General features: G+C 41.2%; 1 protein-coding gene across 2 annotated transcripts in view; it reads left to right on the top strand.

Annotated features, from left to right (window-relative positions):
- The window catches only part of NUDT22 (nudix hydrolase 22), a 59,589-nt gene extending 37,325 nt beyond the window's left edge, over positions 1-22,264 (top strand). For both annotated transcript variants that reach the window (XM_077455784.1, XM_077455785.1), the window contains exons 3-6: positions 4,943-5,050; positions 9,155-9,252; positions 9,338-9,431; positions 21,752-22,264. In XM_077455784.1, the coding sequence (XP_077311910.1) occupies positions 4,943-5,050; positions 9,155-9,252; positions 9,338-9,431; positions 21,752-21,853 (402 nt within the window). In that variant the 3' untranslated portion in view covers positions 21,854-22,264. The remainder of the gene's footprint in view (positions 1-4,942; positions 5,051-9,154; positions 9,253-9,337; positions 9,432-21,751) is intronic.
- The last annotated feature ends 1,040 nt before the right edge of the window (positions 22,265-23,304 follow it).

Below are 23,304 nucleotides of genomic sequence, written 5' to 3' on the forward strand. Positions count from 1 at the left end.
AGACTGCAGTTCCTCTTTAAAGGATTTGAACATTTTTCTTTATTTTAACCTCTTGGCGACCAGCTGCCATCCTTATACTGCGACAGGTCGGCAGGATCCTGCGAGCAGTCGCAACTATACGTCTGCTCCTTTAAGTGGCATAGCAGGCGTGCCGACTGCAATGCGGGGGTGCCAATGCTCATGCCAGACGGTCGCGATGACCGCCGGCCACGAGCGATTGCAGGCACGAGAGGCAGAACAAGGATGTGTGTGTGTGTGTGTGTGTAAACACATAAATCCTTGTTCTGTTCTGTGAGGAGAGACTGATCGTGAGTTCCTAATAGCTAGGAACCACAATCTCTCATTGCCTCTAGTCATTCCCCTCCCCCTGCAGTTAGAACACACAGTCTGGGAACAAAGTTAACCCCTTGATCGGCCCCTAGTGTTAACCCCTTCCCTGCCAGTGACATTTATACAGTAATCAGTGTATTTTTATAGCACTGATCGCTGTATAATTGTCAATGGTCCCAGAAATGTGTCAAGTGTCCGCTGTGTCCGCCATAATGTCACAGATCGCCGCCATTACTAGTAAAAAAAAAAAAATAATAATAAAAATGCCATAAATCTATCCCCTATTTTATAAACGCTATAAATTTTGTGCAAACCAATCTAAATACGCTTATTGCAATGCCATATAAATATATATTTTTTTTAATTGGGGATGTTTATTATAACAAAAAGTACTAAATATTGTGTGTGGGTTTTTTTTTTTTTTTTTTTAAATGTATGCTCTTTTTGTTTATAGCGCAAAACCTAAAAACCGCAGAGATGATCAAATACCACCATAAGAAATCTCTATTTGTGGGGAAAGAGAGGACATTAATTTTGTTTGGGTACGGCGGCGCATGACCGCGCAGTTGTCAGTTACAGCGATGTAGTGCCAAATCGCAAAAAATGCTCTGGTCATTGAGCAGCCAAATCTTCCGGGGCTGAAGTGGTTAATTATTTTTTTTTTTGCCAGTGGTCTTCAACAGTTTATTGCTGGAAAATTTTCCAGCAAGGCAAGAGAGCCCACATACTGAATGAAATTTGTCCAGCCAAATTTAAATAGGCGTATGGCCAGCTTAAAGTGATATTAAACCTTTCTTTTTTAATTATTATTTTTTGTTAAAATAACAAACCTGTCTATAATTGCCTGCTCTGTGCAATGCTTTTGCACCCCAGATAGCAAGCAATTGAACTGCAAGTTTGAAAATGACTTGCTAAGCTATTACTAGACTTGTCAGGCTTCACAAGTTTGTTGCACAATTGCAGCAGATCTGCATTGTATGACTCCAGATCAACTTTCTTTGCAAACATTCAGCAAGTCTGCTGCAAGTTCTGGTTCAGTTATGTTGTGCAATAGTCATCCCACCACAGGGGTCACTGTGACTTGAAAAGCTCTTGCTGTAGACTCGCCACTGTAACTTTACTCTTGCTATACACTTGCTACACAAATTTGCTACAAATTGGAAAAGTGTCAACTAGAGTTGCCACGACGAGTCGACATAATCTACTACGTCAACTAGAAAAATCCGTGGACGTGCGTGAAAGGCGTCGATGCATCACACGTTGCGAGTTGCAGGTCACTACACCCCCACTGCGGTTTTCAGCGTGGTGCTTCTCTCCCACACACGATCACCGCTGACTGTCCTCTATCCTCCTCCAGTCCCCATTCGTCCTTCTCCATGCTGCTCCGTGTCTCCCGCTCTCCTCCGTGCTTCTGTCCCCCTCCATGCTGCTCCGTGTCTCCCGCTCTTCTCCGTGCTTCTGTCCCCCTCCATGCTGCTCCGTGTCTCCCGCTCTTCTCTGTGCTTCTGTCCCCCCTCCATGCTGCTCCGTGTCTCCCGCTCTTCTCTGTGCTTCTGTCCCCCCTCCATGCTGCTCCGTGTCTCCCGCTCTTCTCTGTGCTTCTGTCCCCCTCCATGCTGCTCCGTGTCTCCCGCTCTTCTCTGTGCTTCTGTCCCCCTCCATGCTGCTCCGTGTCTCCCGCTCTTCTCTGTGCTTCTGTCCCCCTCCATGCTGCTCCGTGTCTCCTGCTCTTCTCTGTGCTTCTGTCCCCCCTCCATGCTGCTCCGTGTCTCCCGTGCTTCTGTCCCCCTCCATGCTGCTCCGTGTCTCCCGCTCTTCTCTGTGCTTCTGTCCCCCCTCCATGCTGCTCCGTGTCTCCCGTTCTTCTGTCCCCCTCCATGCTGCTCCGTGTCTCCCGCTCTTCTCTGGGCTTCTGTCCCCCTCCATGCTGCTCTGTGTCTCCCGCTCTCCTCCGTGTCCCCCTCCGTGCTGCTGTCCCACTCAGGATGGAGGGCGGCGGTAGGAGCCGGTAAACCCAGCTCCTTCGTTTTCTGAATGGACAGAGTCAGTGACCACTGACTCTGTCCATTCACATAACTGAAACATTGTAACCTCCTGTGATTACGATGTCTCAGTTAATGAATGAAGAGAAGCCGCTGTCTTCTCTTCATTATCAGTGCAGCAGAGGCTGCGGAGAAAGGGACTGGGGAATCTGTGTCCCCAGTCCCTTTCCCTGTCTCAAATGGGAGATGTCAGAGGTCTGTTAAGACCAATGATATCTCACCATAGCCCCCACAACAGGGCTGATAAAAAATAAAATAAAAATTGCAATAAATAATAAAAAAAAAAAAAATTGTAACAAATTATATATATATTATATTATATTATACAGATATATTCTGCAACAGTTGGAGGTCCGCTAATTGCATATCCCTGCTATATAGGGTATTTTAGCTGGGAGTCAGATATGAAGCTACATGAAGGGTGGGAGGAGTGGTGTTCACAATATGAAGAGTGCTGCACAAAACCAGGGCAATCGCTTCTACCGATTGGATGCAGGTATTCTTCAGCTGAAACATTTTTCAATCCACTTTTTTTCCAACAAAAGGGAGGCGATATTTGGCAGTGGCTTTCTGCAGCATGGAAAGCCAAGAGTTGCCAATATAAGGCATTAGCCCCAATTCTTGGATTGTTTAATGTTCTTTAAATAAAACAGTGATCTGATCCCCTGAATTAAGTATGACAGGAGAATGTAACATGTTAAATTAACATGGTGTGTGTGTGTGTGTGTGTGTGTGTGTGTGTGTGTGTGTGTGTGTGTGTGTGTATATATATATGTATATATATATATATATATATATATATATGTGTATGTAGTTATATTCTTTTATCTTAACTTTTTTTTTTTTTGTAAAGTTATCCAAAGGATTAATTAGCTAATGAAAAAAAAACACTAGATTAAGTAAAAAAATAAAATAAAAATAATCGTTTATAGTCGATAACTAATCGAAAAAAAAAAATAATCTCTAGATTAGTCGACAGACAAAATAATCGTTAGTTGCAGCTCTAGTGTCAACTAGAACTTGTGCTTCACATGCTCTGCAAGTGTACAATTTGCCAGGGAAAATGTGCAGCAAGTTAACAGACTTGCAGTTCAACATCACCATGAATTTGTGGAAAGTTATTCTTGCTATCTGAGACAGAGCAGCCCAGACCCTCTTCTTCTAGGGTCCCCCTCCGGGACTCCAGGCCCCTCCTCTTTGGTTTGTGCCCCCACCAAAAGCTGCTTTCTATGGGGGCACCAGTGCATGCTCGCTCCTGATCCCTGCTGCTACATCCATTGACACAGACAGCGGGAGCCAATGCTCCTGCTGCTATCAATCTGCCCAATGAATAGCGGTGTGAGCTACTGCTCTTGTGCACATCCCTGGATCAGATTGGGCTTGGGTAAGAAAAGGGGGGGAGGGAAGGTGAGACGAGCTACGGCACAGGTTTTTCACCTTAATGTATAGAATGCATTAAGGTGAAAAACCTTTAAAATCCCAGTTTACTTGTTTGATGTGCACGATTGGACAACTGAAGTGAATATTCACACAAACTGTGTGAACGTTCGCAAATCCTTTAGTAAATTGGCCTTCTAGTGTCCTACTTACTTAATATTATTATTATTATATATATATATATTTTTTTTCATGGGTTCTTCTTAAAGTGTTTGTCAACCCCAAAAAAAGATTTTTTATATATATATATATATATATATATATATATATATATATATATATATATACAGATCCTGATCCATTAAAGCAGCTAACACAGCACAGTGCTTGTGCTGTGCAATCTGCCCCCCTCTAAACTGTAAAAAAAAAAAAAAAAAAACTGAAACTGGCACTTCCTGTATGCACTGACCACGAAAATCATAGCTGTTCAGCACTGATCACTGTGGTCAGAGTACGTCCTTGCATTATACGTATCGGTTCCCTCAGCTCTCCTCTCTCACCCCCTCCTTCCTGCCTGTCATCTCCCTCTGTGTCTGTCTCCAGCCCGCCCCCCTCCGCTATTCTTGGAAAATAAAAACTTAAAATTGTCACTGCCAGCCTCTATATTAGAGGCTGACATAGCATACTATGTCAGTAGTTTTCAAAAACAAGCGTTCTAAATACCAAATTTGAGCTGACTTCGGGCCGGTCACATGACTCAATGGCCGTTTTACAGCTATGATACAGAGCTTCTGCGGAGGTGACGAGCGGCCACGTGATCTCCCCGGCAGACATCAGAGGGAGATCACGGCCCCTCCCGTAGAAGCAATCCATCGGAGCTGTAAAGCGGCCACAAGTAATGTGATCGGCCTGAAGACAGCTCAGATTGTGTATTTAGACTGCTCGTTTTTGAAAAACTCCTGACATAGGGGGTTGTTTACTAAAGGAAAATCCACTTTACACTGCAAGTGCACTTGGCTATGGAACAAGAAGTGCAGAGAAATCATCCCAATGGAACACAGATCACAAAAAAAAAAGAGTTTAACCCTCCCTTATCCTGTCCAAAATGTAAGAAACTTTTTTCTTTTTAGCGCTACTTTAGCTGAAAGTTCATTTGGGATTTAAAATGTTTTTCTTTTATTCATTCTCACTAGGCTGTTGCTCCCAATGTTCCTGAGGAAGAACTGAGCTTGGAAGTTTTAGAGCCAGAATTGGTCATCAGAGAGCTTTTCTCATCTATCCTGGCTGAAATACGGGATGAGGTAATTGATATGCAATGCTACCACATATACTTGACAAATTTTGTTACTTTTAATCATTATCCAGTCACAATCCTTCATTTATTTCAAGAAAAACAACAAAAAAATTAAGTACCCAGTGGGGTTGCTGCAGAAAAATACCTTAGGAGGTCCCCAATCTGTCCAGACTTAATTCTGACGTTTCTAGGTGTGGCAATTTATACATAGCTTGGGCCAATGTAAGGCCATACCCCTTAGAATCCCCATGGAAGCTGGAAATCACTGTAGGGAAGGCACTGCTATTATAGTGCTCTCCACTGACCACTTGTTTGGCACAAGCGCCATTCAGGGAACACTTTTTTTTTTTTTTTTTGCATTTTCTCAATTTTATACAATGTGTTCTCTGATTGGACGAGGTGGAGGAGTAGGGTGGTGATGTCACAATCTTCATCTCATCCATTTTGATAATACTTTTCATTCTCTGGTATTTTTGTGAATCGAGCAACTACTTCCCAGATTGGCAAGGTTGTCAAAGGTCCTCTGTTAACATGTCCTCTAAGTTCTACCAGGTGGATGTTTCAGCCTCATCTAACAGCATTGGGTGTAATATCCTTGAGGTGGCTCCCAGAGCTCCAAGCAGTGCCCTTCCCTTTTTTTTCTTGGTCCTGATGGCAATAGTTTGCTGTGTTGCCTACCTCTCGGTTGGACTGCTTTTGCACAGCCCAAAGTTGAAAGACGTCCCATGTCCCTCATTGGATGAGAAAGATGGTAGGATTTTTGTACTCGCTGCTCTTAGTACTACTTTGCTAATAGAAAAATGGAGACATGCTGATAGTAAAAGAGAGTATCCTGGGCAGACCTACAATTTTGTCAGCATCCCTGAAGGCGCAGTATAACCCAAAGGTAATACCTTCCTGTGTTCCTCAATGGACCCCAAGAATCAGATTTTATGATGAGGCTTTTTGAACTATTTTTCAAACGTGTTCAATTTCAAATACACTGAAATGAATTTAAATAGGACAACAATCCTTCTGTAGGTATGACGATCATCTGGTCTCATGCATACAGTATGGATCCTAGATTTATGTGCCGTCCTCAGCTGGCTGTATCTCCATATGCTCCGCTGTACATCTAGAAAGAAAACATCTGCATATAGTGTAGTATGTTCTAACAGGCGCATATTACACAGCCACTGCTGAGGTTAAATACAGTACTTGCATTTTATTAATGTATAAAAAGCATTTAAAAAGTGCCAACATGGCACTCACAAGTAAGGTTCCAATAACGCTGGGTATAGGACTGACATTATGAGGCTTCTGGGTAATCGCTGATGTCACTTCCTGTCCCAACCGGTACCAGATCGAGGCTTGGAACGCATCCGATCCTGGGAAACTAAGCGGTGGAACTAACTCAAAAAATACACTGCTGGAATGACTAAGTGCCGGTCTAAAGACACTTGAATTGTGAGTGCACATTTTTATAATTGAGGATGTTTACCTTGTTGGTTTAAATACATTTTACAAAAGCATATTGCGCAATGATGGCTTCTTATGAGATATCAAGATTTGAGGAGTAACTAGTGGCAATCTAGTTGGAGAAACAGCAGGAAAGTGGAGTGGTTATCTTTAATATGAACCAAAGGCAAAGGTGTGTTTTATTTTTTTATTTTTTTTTATTTTATTTTTTTTCCCTTTTTCCTTCTAGGCTCTAGTGAGTGACCATTTCAGAAGGTGGTGATGCACAAAGTGGTGAAAAGGCTTCTAAAATAGCACAGATGTGATTTTGAGCACACTACGCACATGAGATTTAAATGATAGAATTGTGAAGTGGATTTTGGGAAATATTGTTAAAAACCTGTGTCCTGCAGTTTTTGATAACTTTTAACAATTTTGCACTTGATTTAATAATTTGCACTATAACTTTGCATGATAGAGTTATACAGTTTTGATGTTTGTGCACATTTCACTGATACTGTTTTTAGTGATAACATTGTACAAGCATTTAATGATCAGCGCAGTTACACTTTCTATATGATATGGGACTGACGTCACCTGGCTCTGCAGCCACGTGTAACGCCACTAACTCACATGGCTTTGTCAGGACTTTACTTGTGAGTGCCGTGTTGGCACTTTTTAAATCATGTCTTGATAAAGTACTGTCCAAATTCTAGAGACCCTTTGCCAGACCATTAATTTCAAGGACAATAAAATTCCGCATTTAAATTTTTTTTTATTTTTTTGTACATTTTTTTTTTATTTTTTTAATGCCTGTTATTTACCTGTAAACATTGAATAGCCCTGAGACTGCTACTGGCCGTGGCCATCTTGGATGAGATCTTGGCACCTCCAGCATGCTCAGAGCTGTCATTCAAGTGAGTGACCAAACACTCCCAGAAGAAGAGCAGGCTGTTATGTGCAAGAAGAGAGGGGGCTGTGCTAGGAAATGGACTCCTGAGTAGTCAAATTTTCTAGAAAGCTCAAAGGCACCTTGCAAGTGGATCCAGGCAGCGCAGTTCTGTGCAAAACCATTGCACAGAGCACATAAGTAGGACATGTTTATTGAGAAGAAAAAATACGTTTTTCGATGTGCAGGGTTCCCCCCCTTTTGTTTTTATCCCCTTCTCTCATCCCCACCCCCTCTCTTCTTTTTTTTTTTTTTTTTTTCCCCCCCACCTGTCCCCTTTTAATTCCCCCGTTTGCTTCTCCCCTCATTTTTTTTATTTTTTTTTATTTTTTTTTTTATATAAAAATTGGAAAATTGAAGTGTCCATCTGAGTTAGTTCTGGGATTTTAGGAGATTTTTCTATTTTTTATTTTTTTCATTTATTGTTTCAGATCACTTGATATTTGGCATTCTCTCCATCTCTCACTATTGTCAATATTTTGCGAGATACTGTTCTAATTTTGTGTATGGCATTGTATTGTTCTGCTCCTGGTGGATACTTTATTTCTATAAAGTCTTTAGAATCCCTTAAAATGGAGCTCCAGTCATTTTTGTGTCAAGTCAGCAGCTACAAAAACTGTAGCTGCTGACTTTTAATAAACAAACATACACTCACATTCACCTGTCCCAGGATCCAGCAGTGCGCTCAACCCAGTCGTGTTCTGCCCGTGTCTGAACCCCTGCGCATGCGCGTGTGGAGCTGCTCTCTGTGACTGGTCCTGAAGACTTCAGGAGGGGGAAGTAGAGCTTCTGCTTCTAATCTAATTCTGTCAAAATCGGTACCTTCTCCCCGCTCCTCCCCAAAAGCTCCATTTCACAAACGGGAGCCAGGGAGGAGGCCTTAACGTGGAAGGTCCACTTTTGGGTGGAACTCCGCTTTTAAGTAACACTTCCTTATTGTTTAAAAAAAATTTTTGTTTTGTAACTTCCTGATCAGCTTTGTTCTGCTGGTGTTTTTATGTTTATATAAATCTTTTTAATGTACTTGTACCTCTTTTCTCTGAAGTCCTTGTGTCCGCTGCAGTTAAAGCAGAAGTACACTGTATCTGAGCACCACCAAAAAACACTATTTCATTTGTTTTTATTAATTAAAGCAAACGCCTCCATCCATCCATGCCTTCATGCTTTATTTAACTGAGGAAATCTCTCTATCTAGCATTTTTGGCCATGGCCATCTTGAGAAAGGGCAGATGATTCATGTAGCATTTACTTTCTGGAATTCATCTGCCCTTAGCTCCGACGTACAGGTAGGAGGTGTACTTCTCTCAGAAAGCCCCTCCTGAAGACTCCTGGGATGTATGACATCATTTACCTAGGCTAGGAACCAGGAAATCACTGAAGAAATGTAAAAAACAAAAAACAAAGTTTAAAACTTGTAAATATGATATATACTCTCATTATCTATTTTATTAACATACTTTTCTACCTATTTACTAATACTGGCAGCATACAGATGAAAAATAGTTGATGTTGACTGAGCAAGTGAAGTCCCACTTTAATAAACATATCTGAGATTCTTAATCCTATTCTTTGCTGTAGTACTCACTATGGCCACAAGATGTCAACCTGTCACACCCAGAAATCGCTGCTTTGCTGTAGTAGTAGATGGATATAGCAATGGAATATATTGATATGTAATATAACAAATGTTTTATATCATTTATTAAAACATCTTCTTTTCATTAGGTTAATTTACCTTTGTCTACATTAAGTGAACCTCTTCTGCTTGGCATTGCCCGTAATCATACAAGTGCAGGGCGACCAAGTGCAGAATTCTATGTAAGGTGAGCAGCACATTGTTGACGTGTCCATTGTGATTTCATCTCTCCTACTTTTCTTTCTCAACTGACCTGAAATGTCACTTCTCAGGTGCAGTCTGACCTCAGAAGAAGTGAAGGATAAGTACTTACAGGGAGGACCAGAGGCACAGGAATCTACAGATATTCTTTTTCTAGACAGAGAGGTAAGGATGGAGTAATTGATGCCACAATCAGTTTTTTTTTTGTTTTTTTTCTAAAAACAAACGGCTATGTGCCTAAAAAAACAAATGTGTATTTTTATTTTGCGGTATTCATAAAAATGTGTTGCTGCAATACCTGCAACTGATGCATTAAAGCGGTATTAAATCCAAATCCAAAAATGTAATATATTGCAGCTTACCAATAAATAGATGTGGTGGCTGCATTCATTTTTTAACCACTTGCCGCCCACCCTATAACAAAAGCACGGCGGCAAAGTGGTTTCAAAATCCTGACCGGACGTCATATGACGTGATCAGGATTTTGAGCCGCTGCGCGATCGAGGCGATCGTTGTTGTGAGGTGTCAGTCTGACACCCCGCAACTACAATCTCGGTAAAGAATTTCCACGGAGACTCTTTACCATGTGATCAGCACAGTTGGACAGCAGCATTGACCGTATCATGGGAGGGGAGTGTTCGATGGAAAAACTAATAGTGAAATACAGTTTGGCAGATGGTTAATGCGCAAATGTGGATAGGTACTTAGACTACAAACCTTAAGCATCGAAATGGCAAGGATAAACAGCAGATAATGCCACATCCAGCGTGCATTCCACCAAAACTGGAAGCAATGTCGTTTGGACTTGAAAACCAGAAAATTGTGTCAATGCGTTTCAGCCTCCCTGCTTGATGTTTGTAGCCTGTAAGTACCTATCTATGTTTGCGCATTAAAGATCTGCCAAACTGTATCTCACTATTAGTCCCTCTTTTCATTTTTGGTGACAATCACGATTATGGGGGAAATCTTCATTGGATCCTTTTGCCATGTATGGCCACATTCTAGCCTGAATGTCCCCTGGACTGAAAAGATGGTGGTCCATTATTTCCGGTGAGCGGGGACACAGGAGGGGTGTGTGGCGCACCTTTAAGTTTGGAGCGCATTTGCACAGTGTATAGGAACGTATTTTTTTTTCTTCTTTTTTTTTTTTTCACTCATTCATTTCATTTGTTTATGTTGCGAGTGCTGTAATTGTATACTTTTTTATTCAGCCAAGTGAACAGCACTTTGTGTGCAGCAGCTGCATTCACTAGCATTACTAATTGGACCTCACTTCTAGCACGCGTGTGATAGAGATATATATATATATATATATATATATATATATATATATATATATATATATATATATATATATATATATATATATATATATATATATATAATATATATCTCGCTAATATAATAAAGGCAATTATAAAAAAAAAAATTCACTAAAAGGAAAAAACAAATGCAGCCATCACATCTAAAGCTATCAGATTTTCTGCTGATTTTTGTTTTCAGATTTACCAAAACCTTGTAGTGCAAGGGCCTATCTGATTGCATACAAATTGAAACTCCTGAGGTTTGACCTCATATATTATATGGTTTTGGTAAATCTGAAAAAAAAAAAACAGCAGAAAATCTGATAGTGTGTATGGGACTTAAGAATTAGTAAGCTGGAATATAAAGTTTGCTTTTGGGTTTAATACTGCTTTAAAATTTAGAGAAAAAAGGGCACAAAATTTAGGCTGTTATTGATGAAAGCCAATCCAGTTTCTCTTCCTTTTCTTTTTTTTAAGGGAAACATTAAACCTGAATTCTGATTGGCTGTCATGGGCAACATTCTTCAATGTTGTGCTCATTTTCTTTTGATGCATGAACCCAGTGTATTTGAAATAGTTTTGTGATTTAATTTCACTTTAAATTAACAGCTAATATGCATTCTCCCACTTTTTTGGTGGATGTGGTGAAGTTCACTTTTGAACATTCAATTTTCTAAGAAGCAAAGTTCCACTAAGCCCTGATCCTTAATTAACTAGATTTTCCAGACCATTTAGATGCCCCAGTATGCAAATACATGGTCTACGTACAACATTTGCTTCAAAAATAGTATTAATATGTTGAAAAATATGTTACCGACTTAGGACATCTCCAGATAAGGTGAATGAAATCTCCCAGAACCTGTCCACATCTAGTACAATTAGGAATGTCCCAAAGCCTTGTTCAATGAACTGAACAAGAATTTCTATACCTGCTATGGACAACAAATAATTGAGTTACTGTCTGAGAGGTTTGTATTGAGACAGAGGGAATTTCCCTTTTGGTCCTGTTCACAGATAGTATGGTGATCTATGTTTTACCGCACTCTAAGAATGTAGGTGACTGCTAGGACACAGCGAAAGTCATCTACAAGGTGGTATCAAGATTTTTCAAGTATCCCGCCAACTGATGGCAGCACGAGGCTACGCGCACAGTCACAGGGAGCACCGACCTTCATAAGTCAGTATGCCAAAGGACATTGTCCTGTGTACATCGGGAGCTGTGCAACTTGTGCTATTCTGACCACGTGCGTTACCATGTCTGCCATTTCATCATGGACAGCAATGATGTCTGTGGTGACAACAACGGCGATGCTGCAATGAGTCATTCGAGGTGTTTTGAGTGGCATGCATGCTTCAAGAGTGGAAGAACATCACTGGAAGACAAGAGATCAGAAAGACCTTTAACAAACTCAAACCCCCAAAAATGTCAAAACCCTTCGGCAACTTATGCATTGGAGAACAATCGCGCATGCCACTCAAAACACCTTGAATGACTCATTGCAGCATCACCGTAAACTTGCCGAATCATGTCAAGCATCTCTGTGGCAGATTTGCCCAATAGAAAACCTGCTCTCAATCTTTTGTTGGCTGGAATTCAGCCAGAAAAAGTCAGATGGAGCATACACACGGTCACATTTTCAGACGAAAAGCTCTCATCGGTCTTTTGCTGGCCGAAATTTCCACTCGTGTGTAGGCAGCATAAGTGCTCTGGATTGAGACAAGTGCACACTATAGAAGAATCTGCTTTGCTCATATTTCATGTCTGAGGTTTACAACCACTTTAAGTAAACCTTTTCTAAAGATCAGCTTGTATCTCCTAAAAATAACAGCACATCACCCACGTACAGAGTTTTTTCTTCTTCTATAGAACTTGTTTAAAGCCATTGATGTCCAAGGATTGTCTCATTTCTACTGCCAACAGTTCAGTAGCTATTTCAAATAATGAGGATTAGGGGCATCCTGTAATTAGTGCCATATTGTAATTTTCAATTTGAGGATACAATTATTCATTCTAATTCTTTCACTAGGATCCTAATATAAAATTTGAATTTATTTGATAAACCTGAGGCCACAATTAAATTTTTCTATCACTCAAAATGAGGCCATTTGATACTAATAAAGACTTTAGTTGCTTCTAGAGATCATATCATTGGGGTTCATTTACTACCTCGGAACATCTGGTTTCCACAGATCTCCACCTGCTTCTTCTGGATGGAGCCCGGCAGTTGTAGATAGGAGGCTGTCTGAGCCGAAGGTTAGACCAGGGTTTCTCAGCTCCAATCCTCAAGGCGCCCCAACAGGTCATGTTTTCAGGCGTTTCATTATTTTGCACAGGTGCTTTGATCAGTTTCACTGCCTTAGTAATTACCACAGCTGTTTCATCTGAGGGAAATCCTGAAAACATGACCTGTTACTGGGCCATGAGGACTGGAGTTGAGAAACACTGGTTAGACCATCAATGGCTGTTATCTGCAGCCTGAAGGTGGTTGTTCTAGTAGGATGGCGGGGGCTGGACTGGGTAGTTAACCCTCACACACTGCCACACACTCTAACTTCATACTGATATATAAACGCCCCCTGAACGAGACTTGCTCCTTGTCTGTAGGCTTTACAGATTGTCAACTAGAGCAGCACACTGTCTTATCTGTGCAGGATTAACCCTTTTGCTACCAGAGCTGTGTTTAGCACCCATGCTTAAAAAAATAAATTTAGGTCTGAAGATTTCATAAACGCCCCCCAAACATTATATATTTTCTTTAAAGCAGACAGGTTCATGTAAATGTGCACTACATGGTGGCATCATGCAAGGAGTATTTTTATTTTTATTTTAACATTACACTTCTGTCAAAACAAAATTCTTGTAACAAAAACGTGGTCTACTTTAACCACTTCAGCTCCGGACCAATAAACACCTTAAGGACCAGAGGTCTTTTTGCAATTTCGCACTGCGCTGCTTTAACTGGTAATTGCGCGGTCATGCAATATTGCACCCAAACGAAATTTGCGTCCTTTTCTTCCCACAAATAGAGCTTTCTTTTGATGGTATTTGATTGCCTCTGCGATTTTTTTTTTTTTGCGATATAAATGGAAAAAGAGCGAAAATTTTGAAAAAAAAAGATATTTTCTTCTTTTTGTTATAAGAAAAATCGAATAAACTAAATTTTAGTCATACATTGAGGGCAAAATTTATTCAGCCACATGTCTTTAGTAAAAAAAATGTCAATAAGCGTATATTTTTTGGTTTGCGCAAAAGTTATAGCGTCTACAAACTAGAGTACATTTTCTGGAATTTACACAGCTTTTAATTTATGACTGCCGATCTCATTTCTTGAGGTGCTAAAATGGCAGGGCAGTACAAATCCCCCCCCCAAATGACCCCATTTTGGAAAGTAGACACCCCAAGGAAATTGCTGATGGGTATGTTGAGCCCATTGAATATTTATTTTTTTTGTCCTAAGGGATTGAATAATGACAAAAAAAAAAAAAAATTTTTTTACAAAAAGTTGTCACTAAATGATATATTGCTCACACATGCCATAGTTATATGTGGAATTGCACCCCAAAATATATTCCGCTACTTCTCCCGAGTATGGGAATACCACATGTGTGGGACTTTTTGGGAGTCTAGTCGCGCACGGCACCCCGAAAACCAATCACCACCTTCAGGATTTCTAAGGGTGCAAATTTTTGATTTAACTCCTCACTACCTATCACAGTTTCGAAGGCCATAAAATGCCAAAATAGCACAAAACCCCCCCAAAATGACCCCATTTTGGAAAGTAGACACCCCAAGCTATTTACTGAGAGGCATGTTGAGTCCATGGAATATTTTATATTTTGCCAAAAGTTGCGGGAATATTACAAACTTTTTTTTTTTTTTGCACAAAGTTGTCACTAAATGATATATTGCTCACACATGCTATGGGCAGAAGTCAAATTACACCCCAAAATAAATTCTGCTGCTTCTCCCGAGTACGGGGATACCACATGTGGGGGACTTTTTGGGAGCCTAGCCACGTACGGGACCCCGAAAACCAAGCACTGCCTTCCGGATTTAAATATAAAATGCTACCAAAAAACCTGTTAGCGATGGCAGGGATCAGGCCTGACTCTGCGATCGCTGCAGTTATGTGTTTAGTGTTTTGTAAGTGACAGTGATCGATCGATACTGCACTTGGGTGGGCTGGGCAGAGGGGCAAAACGCAGGTGCTAGCAGGTATTTGGGCTGATCCCGCTAACAATGCGTTTTTTTGGAACCCTAAACTGCTGGGGACGCTAGTATAGATCTGATCAGATCAGATATTGATCTGTTCAGATTCTATACCACTACGGAAGGTGTATGCTTTGCGTGTGGGTGTTAGAGGTACTGGCACTAACCTAGCGCTGCCTGGGGCGACGCAGACCCTGACCCTAAAACCTAATTGATATCACCCGCCGGGTGATCAGGGGGTTAAACCTTTATTGGGTAATAAATGGTGGGTGCCCTGATGCTATAAAAAACAAACTAACCAGAGTCACCCGTAACACTTATACGGTGATCAGTGGTGAAAGGGTTAACTAGGGGCAATCAGGGGGTTCAAATTTTTATTAGGTAGTATATGGGGGTCCCTGGCGCTATATAAAAACCTGACGGGGAACCTAAATAACTAACTGGCTAACCAGCGTCACCAGTGACACTTATACTGTGATCGCTGGTGAAAGGGGGTGAAAGGGTTAACTAGCAGCAATCAGGGGGTTAAAACCATTATTGGGTAGTATATCGGGGTACCTAGCGCTATAAAAACCTGGCGGTGAACCTAAAACAATAACTAGCTACCTAGCGACACTAGCGACACTGATGCAGCGTTCAGAAAAATTATCGCTTAGTGACACTGGCAAAAGGGGGTGAAAGGGTTAACTAGCGGAAATCAGGGGGTTAAAACCATTATTGGGTAGTATATCGGGCTACCTAGCGCTATAAAAACCTGGCGGTGAACCTAAAAAAATAACTAGCTACCTAGCGACTGTAGCGACACTAATGCAGCGATCAGAAAAACGATCGCTTAGTGACACTGGCAAAAGGGGGTGAAAGGGTTAACTAGCGGCAATCAGGGGGTTAAAACCCATTATTGGGTAGTATATCGGGGTACCTAGCGATATAAAAACCTGGCGGTGAACCTAAAAAAATAACTAGCTACCTAGCGACACATGCAGCGATCAGAAAAATGATCGCTTAGTGACACTGGCAAAAGGGGGTGAAAGGGTTAACTAGCGGCAATCAGGGGGTTAAAACCATTATTGGGTAGTATATCGGGGTACCTAGCGCTATAAAAACCTGGCGGTGAACCTAAAAAAATAACTAGCTACCTAGCGACTGTAGCGACACTAATGCAGCGATCAGAAAAACGATCGCTTAGTGACACTGGCAAAAGGGGGTGAAAGGGTTAACTAGCGGCAATCAGGGGGTTAAAACCATTATTGGGTAGTATATCGGGGTACCTAGCGATATAAAAACCTGGCGGTGAACCTAAAAAAAATAACTAGCTACCTAGCGACACATGCAGCGATCAGAAAAATGATCGCTTAGTGACACTGGCAAAAGGGGGTGAAAGGGTTAACTCTAGGGGCAATCAGGGGGTTAAATCTTTATTGGGGGGTGATGGGGGGCTACCCTGGACCTAACACTAACTGTCCTGACAGTTTTTACTGTCACAACTGACACTGAATGCATTGATCAGTAAAGAAATGATCAATGCAATCAGTGACACTGTGACTGGGGGGGGAGGGGGGGGCGGGGGGCGATCGGGGGGGGGGGTTTGTGTGCCTGTGTGTACCTACATGTCAGTGTAGTGTTGGTGCACACTTACTATTAGTCTTCTCCTCGTAGTCCGGTCAAAAAGACCGCCCCGAGGAGAATGACATCACTTCCTCCTTCCTGTGTAAACAATACACAGTGGGAGGAAGCTTCTCATTGGCCAGGAGCGATCCAGAGGGGGTGGCCGAAAACCAACGGCCATCCCCTCATCACGGAGCGCTCCTGGAACGAACCGGACCGCCGTAACCAGCGGGAGGGGGTCCGATCGGACCCCCCACCCGCTGGAAGGCAATCACGTACATCTACGTGATTGTGCCTGCCTGTGCCATTGTGTTGACGTACATTGGCAATACGGCGGTCCTGAAGTGGTTAAAGACCGTATCTCACAAAAGTACACCCCTCACATTTTTGTAAATATTTTATTATATCTTTTTATGTGACAACACTGAAGAAATGACACTTTGCTACAATGTAAAGTAGTGAGTGTACAGCTTGTATAACTGTACATTTGCTGTGCCCTCAAAATAGCTCAACACGCAGCCATTAATCTCTAAACTGCTGGCAACAAAAGTGAGTACACCCCTAAGTGAAAATTTTCTAATTGGGCTCAAAGTGTCAATATTTTGTGTGGTCACCATTATTTTCAAGCACTGCCTTAACCCTCTTGGGCATGGAGTTCACCAGAGCTTCACAGGTTGCCACTGGAGTCCTCTTCTACTCCTCCATGACAACATCACAGAGCTGGTGGATGTTGGAGACCTTGCGCTCCCCCACCTTCCGTTTTGAGGATGCTCCACAGATGCTCAATAGGGTTTAGGTCTGGAGACATGCTTGGCTAGTCGATCACCTTTACCCTCCGCTTCTTTAGCAAGACGGTGGTCGTCTTGTAGGTATGTTTGGGGTCGTTATGTTGGAATACTGCTCTACGGCCCAGTCTCTAAAGAGAGGGGATCATGCTCTGCTTCAGTAGGTCACAGTACATGTTGGCATTCATGGTTCCCTCAAACTGTAGCTCCCCAGTGCTGGCAGCACTCATGCAGCCCCAGACCACTAAAACTCCCACCACCGTGCATGAATGCAGGCTAAACACCCTTGTCTTTGTACTCCTCACCTGGTTGCCGACACACACGCTTGACACCATCTGAATCAAATAAGTTCATCTTGGTCTCATCAGACCACAGAACTTTGTCTTCAGCAAACTGTTTTGCTTTCTTATGCATCATCTTTAAAAGAGGCTTCCTTCTGGGATGACAGCCATGCAGACCAATTTGATGCCTCGTATGGTCTGAGCACTGACAGGCTGAAACCCCCCCATTCTTCAACCTCTGCAGCAATGCTGGCAGCACTCATGTCTATTTCCGAAAGACAACCTCTGGATATGACTCTGAGCACATGCACTCAACTTCTTTGGTCGACCATGGCGAGGCCTGTTCTGAGTGGAACCTGTCCTGTTAAATGGCTGTATGGTCATGGCCACTATGCTGCAGCACAGTTTCGGGGTCTTGGCCATTTTCTTATAGCCTTGGCCAGTAATGGTGTACCTTGGCACCCCAGATGTTTTGGAACTAAATGTCCCATGATGTTCAACTACAATGTAGAGTGCATGAGCATCATGGGAAATGTAGTTCCAAAACATCTGGGGTGCCAAGGTGCACCACCCTGGGCCATGGCATCTTTGTGAAGAGCAACAATTCTTCTTCTTTTTTTTTTTTTTTCAAAGAGTTCTTTGCCATGAGGTACCATGTTGAACTTCCAGTGACCAGTATGAGAGAGTGACAGCGATAACACCAAATTTTAACACAGCTGCTTCCCATTCACACCTGAAACTTTGTAACACTAATGAGTCACATGGCACAGGGGAAGGAAAATGGCTAATTGGGCCCAATTTGAAAATTTTAACATGGTGGTGTACTCGCTTTTGTTGCCAGCAGTTTAGACATTAATGGCTGTGTGTTGAGTAATTTTGAGGGGACAGCAAATTTATACTGTTATACAAGCTGTACACTCACTACTTTACATTGTAGCAAAGTGTAATTTCTTCAGTGTTGTTACATGAAAAGATATAATAAAATACTCACAAAAATGTGCGGGGTTTACTTTTGTGAGATATAATATAATGATTAAATCTGTGTCTGTAATGCATGTTCAAACCTTAATACCATAAATAATAACTAATTATTATTATTATAATAATTAGATTTTTCACTCCAGAAGTATATGCGTTTGGAAATTGTAGAGAAATGCTTAAATAAGGCATTACAATGCAAGTAAACCCATTTGATCTTAGTCGACTAAAATGTATTGGAGATTTAGTCAACTAAAAACGACTAAAACAATTGAAGACTAAAATGGCATTTTAGTCAAGACTATGACTAAAACTAAATCAAAATTTGCTGCCAAAATTTACACTGTGGGAGAATATAAATGTTGCAAAACGATGAACTATATCTACCTTTTTAAAATCCACCTCTTTCTGAATGCAAGTAAACTGGACCAGCCTGTGTATAAGTATAACAACACAACGTTAATATGAAGAATAGCAAGCCTGTATGCCCTGAGTGTAATTGGACCATTGTAGAGCCCTCTCTGTATCTGGGATAACATGTCTCCTGCAGACTAGTTTTGTTTAAAAAAAGTAAAAAATGAAATTCCATTTCATGGTACCCCTATCCCTTGTACATTCCAATCATGAGACCACAATTGTAGGACTATTCCTGTCTCAAATAACTGTTCTCAACAAATCTATATTTCATGTAATACCATATCTTCCACAATTCAAACTACACAACATACAGTATGTATAAATTATAATGTGAAATAATATCATTTCCCATAAACAAGAACAACTGCTCCAGTCTGGTGTTAAAAGCAACAAAAAGACAAAAAATATTTAGCACAATTTATATCCTACAATAATACATAGCTTATAAAGTAAAAATGATACAATTCACCATAACAGAAGCCATTTTGACCAGTCTTGTGCTCGGAGGTTTAGGTAAATCTATCTCCATTCACTAATCCCCTAGACAAAAACGAGTAGTTAACCTGTGCAGTGCGGGCAGAGCGTTTTTTTTTAATTTATTTATTTTTTATTTTGGGGTTTTTTGCCCGGAGTTGGGCTTTAATCTCTCCAGTATGTTACTTTGTTAGAATTTTTTAAGTGGTTTGTAGCTTCAGGTAATACACAGAGATGAAACAAATCCTCCTCCATCCATTGTACCTGTTTATCTACATCCCTCTTTCCCCACCTACATTCATGCAAAGTGCAGAATTTACACATGATCTCTCGGCTCTGATAAACAGGGGGCAGAGAGCTAAACTCGCATCAATGAGGAGAGCTTTAAGAGCTGATTGGAGGGAGGGGAGACACCCCCCTTACACAGGAACAGAGCTGAGGCTGCCAATCTGTTGGAGTTCCCTCCCCTGTCACCATTTTTTCTTTTGATGTCAGGAAAACTTGTCAGAAGTGATTCATGCTGATTGCAGAGGAACAAAGCAGTGGACAGAAATAAAGCTTTGTGCTATGGGTTGAGATATGTACACACTAGATACATTGCCATGAAAAATTATTCATACCCCTTGAAATTTTTCTACATTTTGTCATGTTACAACCAAAAACGTAAATATATTTCATTGGGCTTTTATGTTATAGACCAACACAAAGTGGCACTTAATTGTGACGTGGAAAGGAAATGATAAATGGTTTTCAAATTTTTTTTACAAATAAATATCTGAAAAGTGTGGCGTGCATTTGTATTCAACACTTTGTAGAACCACCTTTCACTGCAATTACAGCTGCAAGTCTTTTTGGGGATGTCTCTACCAGCTTTGCACATCTAGAGTGAAATGTTTGCCCATTCTTTGCAAAATAGCTCATCTGTCAGATTGGATGGAGAGTGTCTCTTTTCAAGTCTTGCCACAGATTCTTCGTTGGATTTAGGCCTGGACTTTGACTGAGCCATTCTAACACATGAATATGCTTTGATCTAAACCATTCCATTGTAGCTCTGACGGTATATGTTTAGGGTCGTTATCCTGCTGGAAGGTGAACCTCCACCCCAGTCTCAAGTCTTTTGGAGACTCTAACAGGTTTTCTTCTAAGATTGCCCTGTATTTGGATCCATCCATCTTTCCATCGACTCTGACCAGCTTCCCTTCCCTGCAGCAGAAAAGCATCCTCACAACATGATGCTGCCACCACCATGTTTCACCGTGGGGGATGGTGTGTTCAGAGTGATGTGCAGTGTTTGTTTTCAACCACACATAGCGTTTTTGCTTTTAGGCCAAAAAGTTAAATTTTGGTCTCATCTGACCAGAGCACCTTCTTTCACATGTTGTCTGTGTCCCTCACATGGCTTCTCGCAACCTGCAAACTGGACTTCTTATAGATTTCTGTCAACAATGGCTTTCTTCTTGTAACTCAGCGCCTAGAGGCGATTCAGTTCGCATTGTGCGCTATACAAGTATTTCATTCATTCATTCATTCACTCTTCCATAATTGTGGAGCACATGACTAAGAGTTGTCCTGTGGACAGATTCTCCCACCTGAGCTGTGGATCTCTGCAGCTCCTCCAGATTTACTATGGTCCTCTTGGCTGCTTCTCTGATTAATGCTCTCCTTGCCTGGCCTGTCAGTTTAGGTAGATCGCCATGTCTTGGTAGGTTTGCAGTTGTACCATTCTCTATCCAATTTCGGATGATGGATTGAACTGTGCTCTGTGAGATGTTCAAAGCTTGGGATATATTTTTTTTATAACCTAACCTGCTTTAATCTTCTCCACAACTTTATCCCTGACCTGTCTGGTGTGTTCCTTGGCCTTCATGATGCGTGTTTGTTCACTAATGTTCTCTAACAAACCTCTGAGTGCTTCACAGAACAGCTGTATTTATACAGAGATTAAATTGCACACAGGTGTAATTTATTTACTAGTTAGATGACTTCTGTCACAATTGATTCCACTAGATTTTGAGTTTCAGTGTAAAGGGGGCTGAATACAAATGCACGCCACACATTCAGATATTTATTTGTAAAAATTCTTAAACCATTTATCATTTTCCTTCCACTTCACAATTATGTGCCACTTTGTGTTGGTCTATCACATAAAATCCCAATAAAATACATTTATGTTTTTGGTTGTAACATGACAAAATGTGGAATATTTTCCAAGGGAGTAATGAATACTTTTTGAAGGCACTGTAGGGCTATGCTTTGTTCATATTTCATGTCTGACATTTACAACCACTTTTAAGTGCTTTCGCTCACTACATGTGTTATGTTCTTCATATGTTAATGGACTTTTTACTAGCGCAGATCACGTTATCTGAAAAGGTTTAATGATGTAATCAGGCTCTGTTGCTGATGCAGCAATTTTGTGATTGATTTACAGGATCTGCTCACCATCGAAAGCTCAGAACTGTGGAAGGAGCTGTGTCCCTCAGCGAAGGGTTGTATGAAACTTTATCTCTTAGTACGAGAACAACAATCCTAGGATGAGCTTGAGACAACTCAAGTATCGTGGTCTGTTTGAAGTAGAGAAGAACTACTCCATTTTATCCAACAACTTTCATAGTAATTTATAAAGTCTAACATTTCGTCATGATCAAGGACCCTGTGAAAAAAACATGAACGTTTTGTGTAGCTTTTACATAGGAAATATATATATATATTTTTTTTTAATAAAGAGATCACTGCCTGTTTTAGGGAATGTGAAGGGATCCTATAAAATCCGCTCTTTGTTTAAATTGTGACGGTTTCATGCTATTGTTTTTTTCCCAGTTGCGTTTTAAAAATCAATGTTTAAATTAAGTAAGGTTATTAAGTTGACATTCCATTTGCCAAAACATTGTGTGTAATGAACCTTTTTAATGGCATTTTTAAAATAAAATACTGCTTTCATTTTTTTTAGAGTCCAATATGTTTTTATTGTTAACAGAATAAGGTAAAGTAGCGTTCAGATGTCAATACCATAGGTTAGTATAAAGTATGTCACATTTCCAGTATACAATATGAACCAGTACTAACAAGAGCACCAACATTCCATCACCTTCCCAGAGCAAACGGTAATCACCTATTCAAGGACCCGTGAGGGCTAATATGGTTGAAGGGTATAACAACATCTGACACTGGAGTGAGAGGTTACAATTGTAGGAAGAGAGAAGGAAGAAGAAAAGTAGGGGGGAGAAGAGGGAGGGAAAGAAAGGGCAGGGGTAAAGGTGAAGGGGGCTTGAGCAGACCCCAGTGCAATAAACCTGTATGGTGTAATCAGGATGTGTCCGGGTTGACCCTGGGGTGTCAACAAAGTTTTCAGGGAGTCCGAGGCAGAGTAGTCGATCCAGATGAGCCATAGGATCTTAAATTTGTTAAAGGTGTCATTATCAAGGGCTAACATCTCCTCCATGGGTATGATATCTGCCTTTGGAGACCCATAATGCCAGGGGGGGCTAGTGGTAGTTTTCCAGAAGTCTGACGGCTTATAGGAAGAAGCACAATAAGGTATGTTTCTGGGAGGCTATGGAGTCGGGGAGCATGGATAGTAGAGCTATCTCTGGGGAAGGCTGCAGGGGCCGATCATATAGACCAGTGTCTCTCAACTCCAGTCCTCAAGGCGCCCCAACAGGTCATGTTTTCAGGATTCCCATTATTTTGCACAGGTGATTTTATCAGTTTCACTGCCTTAGTAATTACCACAGCCGTTTCATCTGAGGGAAATCCTGAAAACATGACCTTTTGGGGGGCCTTGAGGACTGGAGTTGAGAAACACTGATATAGACTGCTGTATATGGCAAAGACCTGTGACCAGAGGGGCTAAATAGACTGACAGTCCCACCATATGTGTAAATAACTTCCATCTGCCGACCCTCATCTCCAGCATGAGAGCGGTACGGATGGAAATATTTTGTGGAGAGATTGAGTGTACCATCGGTAGAGAAGTTTGAAGTT

Source organism: Lithobates pipiens, unplaced genomic scaffold (genome assembly GCF_037356315.1).
Source record: "Lithobates pipiens isolate NorthernLeopardFrog02 unplaced genomic scaffold, aLitPip1_a1.2 Scaffold_10, whole genome shotgun sequence".
In the NCBI taxonomy this organism is placed as follows: domain Eukaryota; kingdom Metazoa; phylum Chordata; class Amphibia; order Anura; family Ranidae; genus Lithobates; species Lithobates pipiens.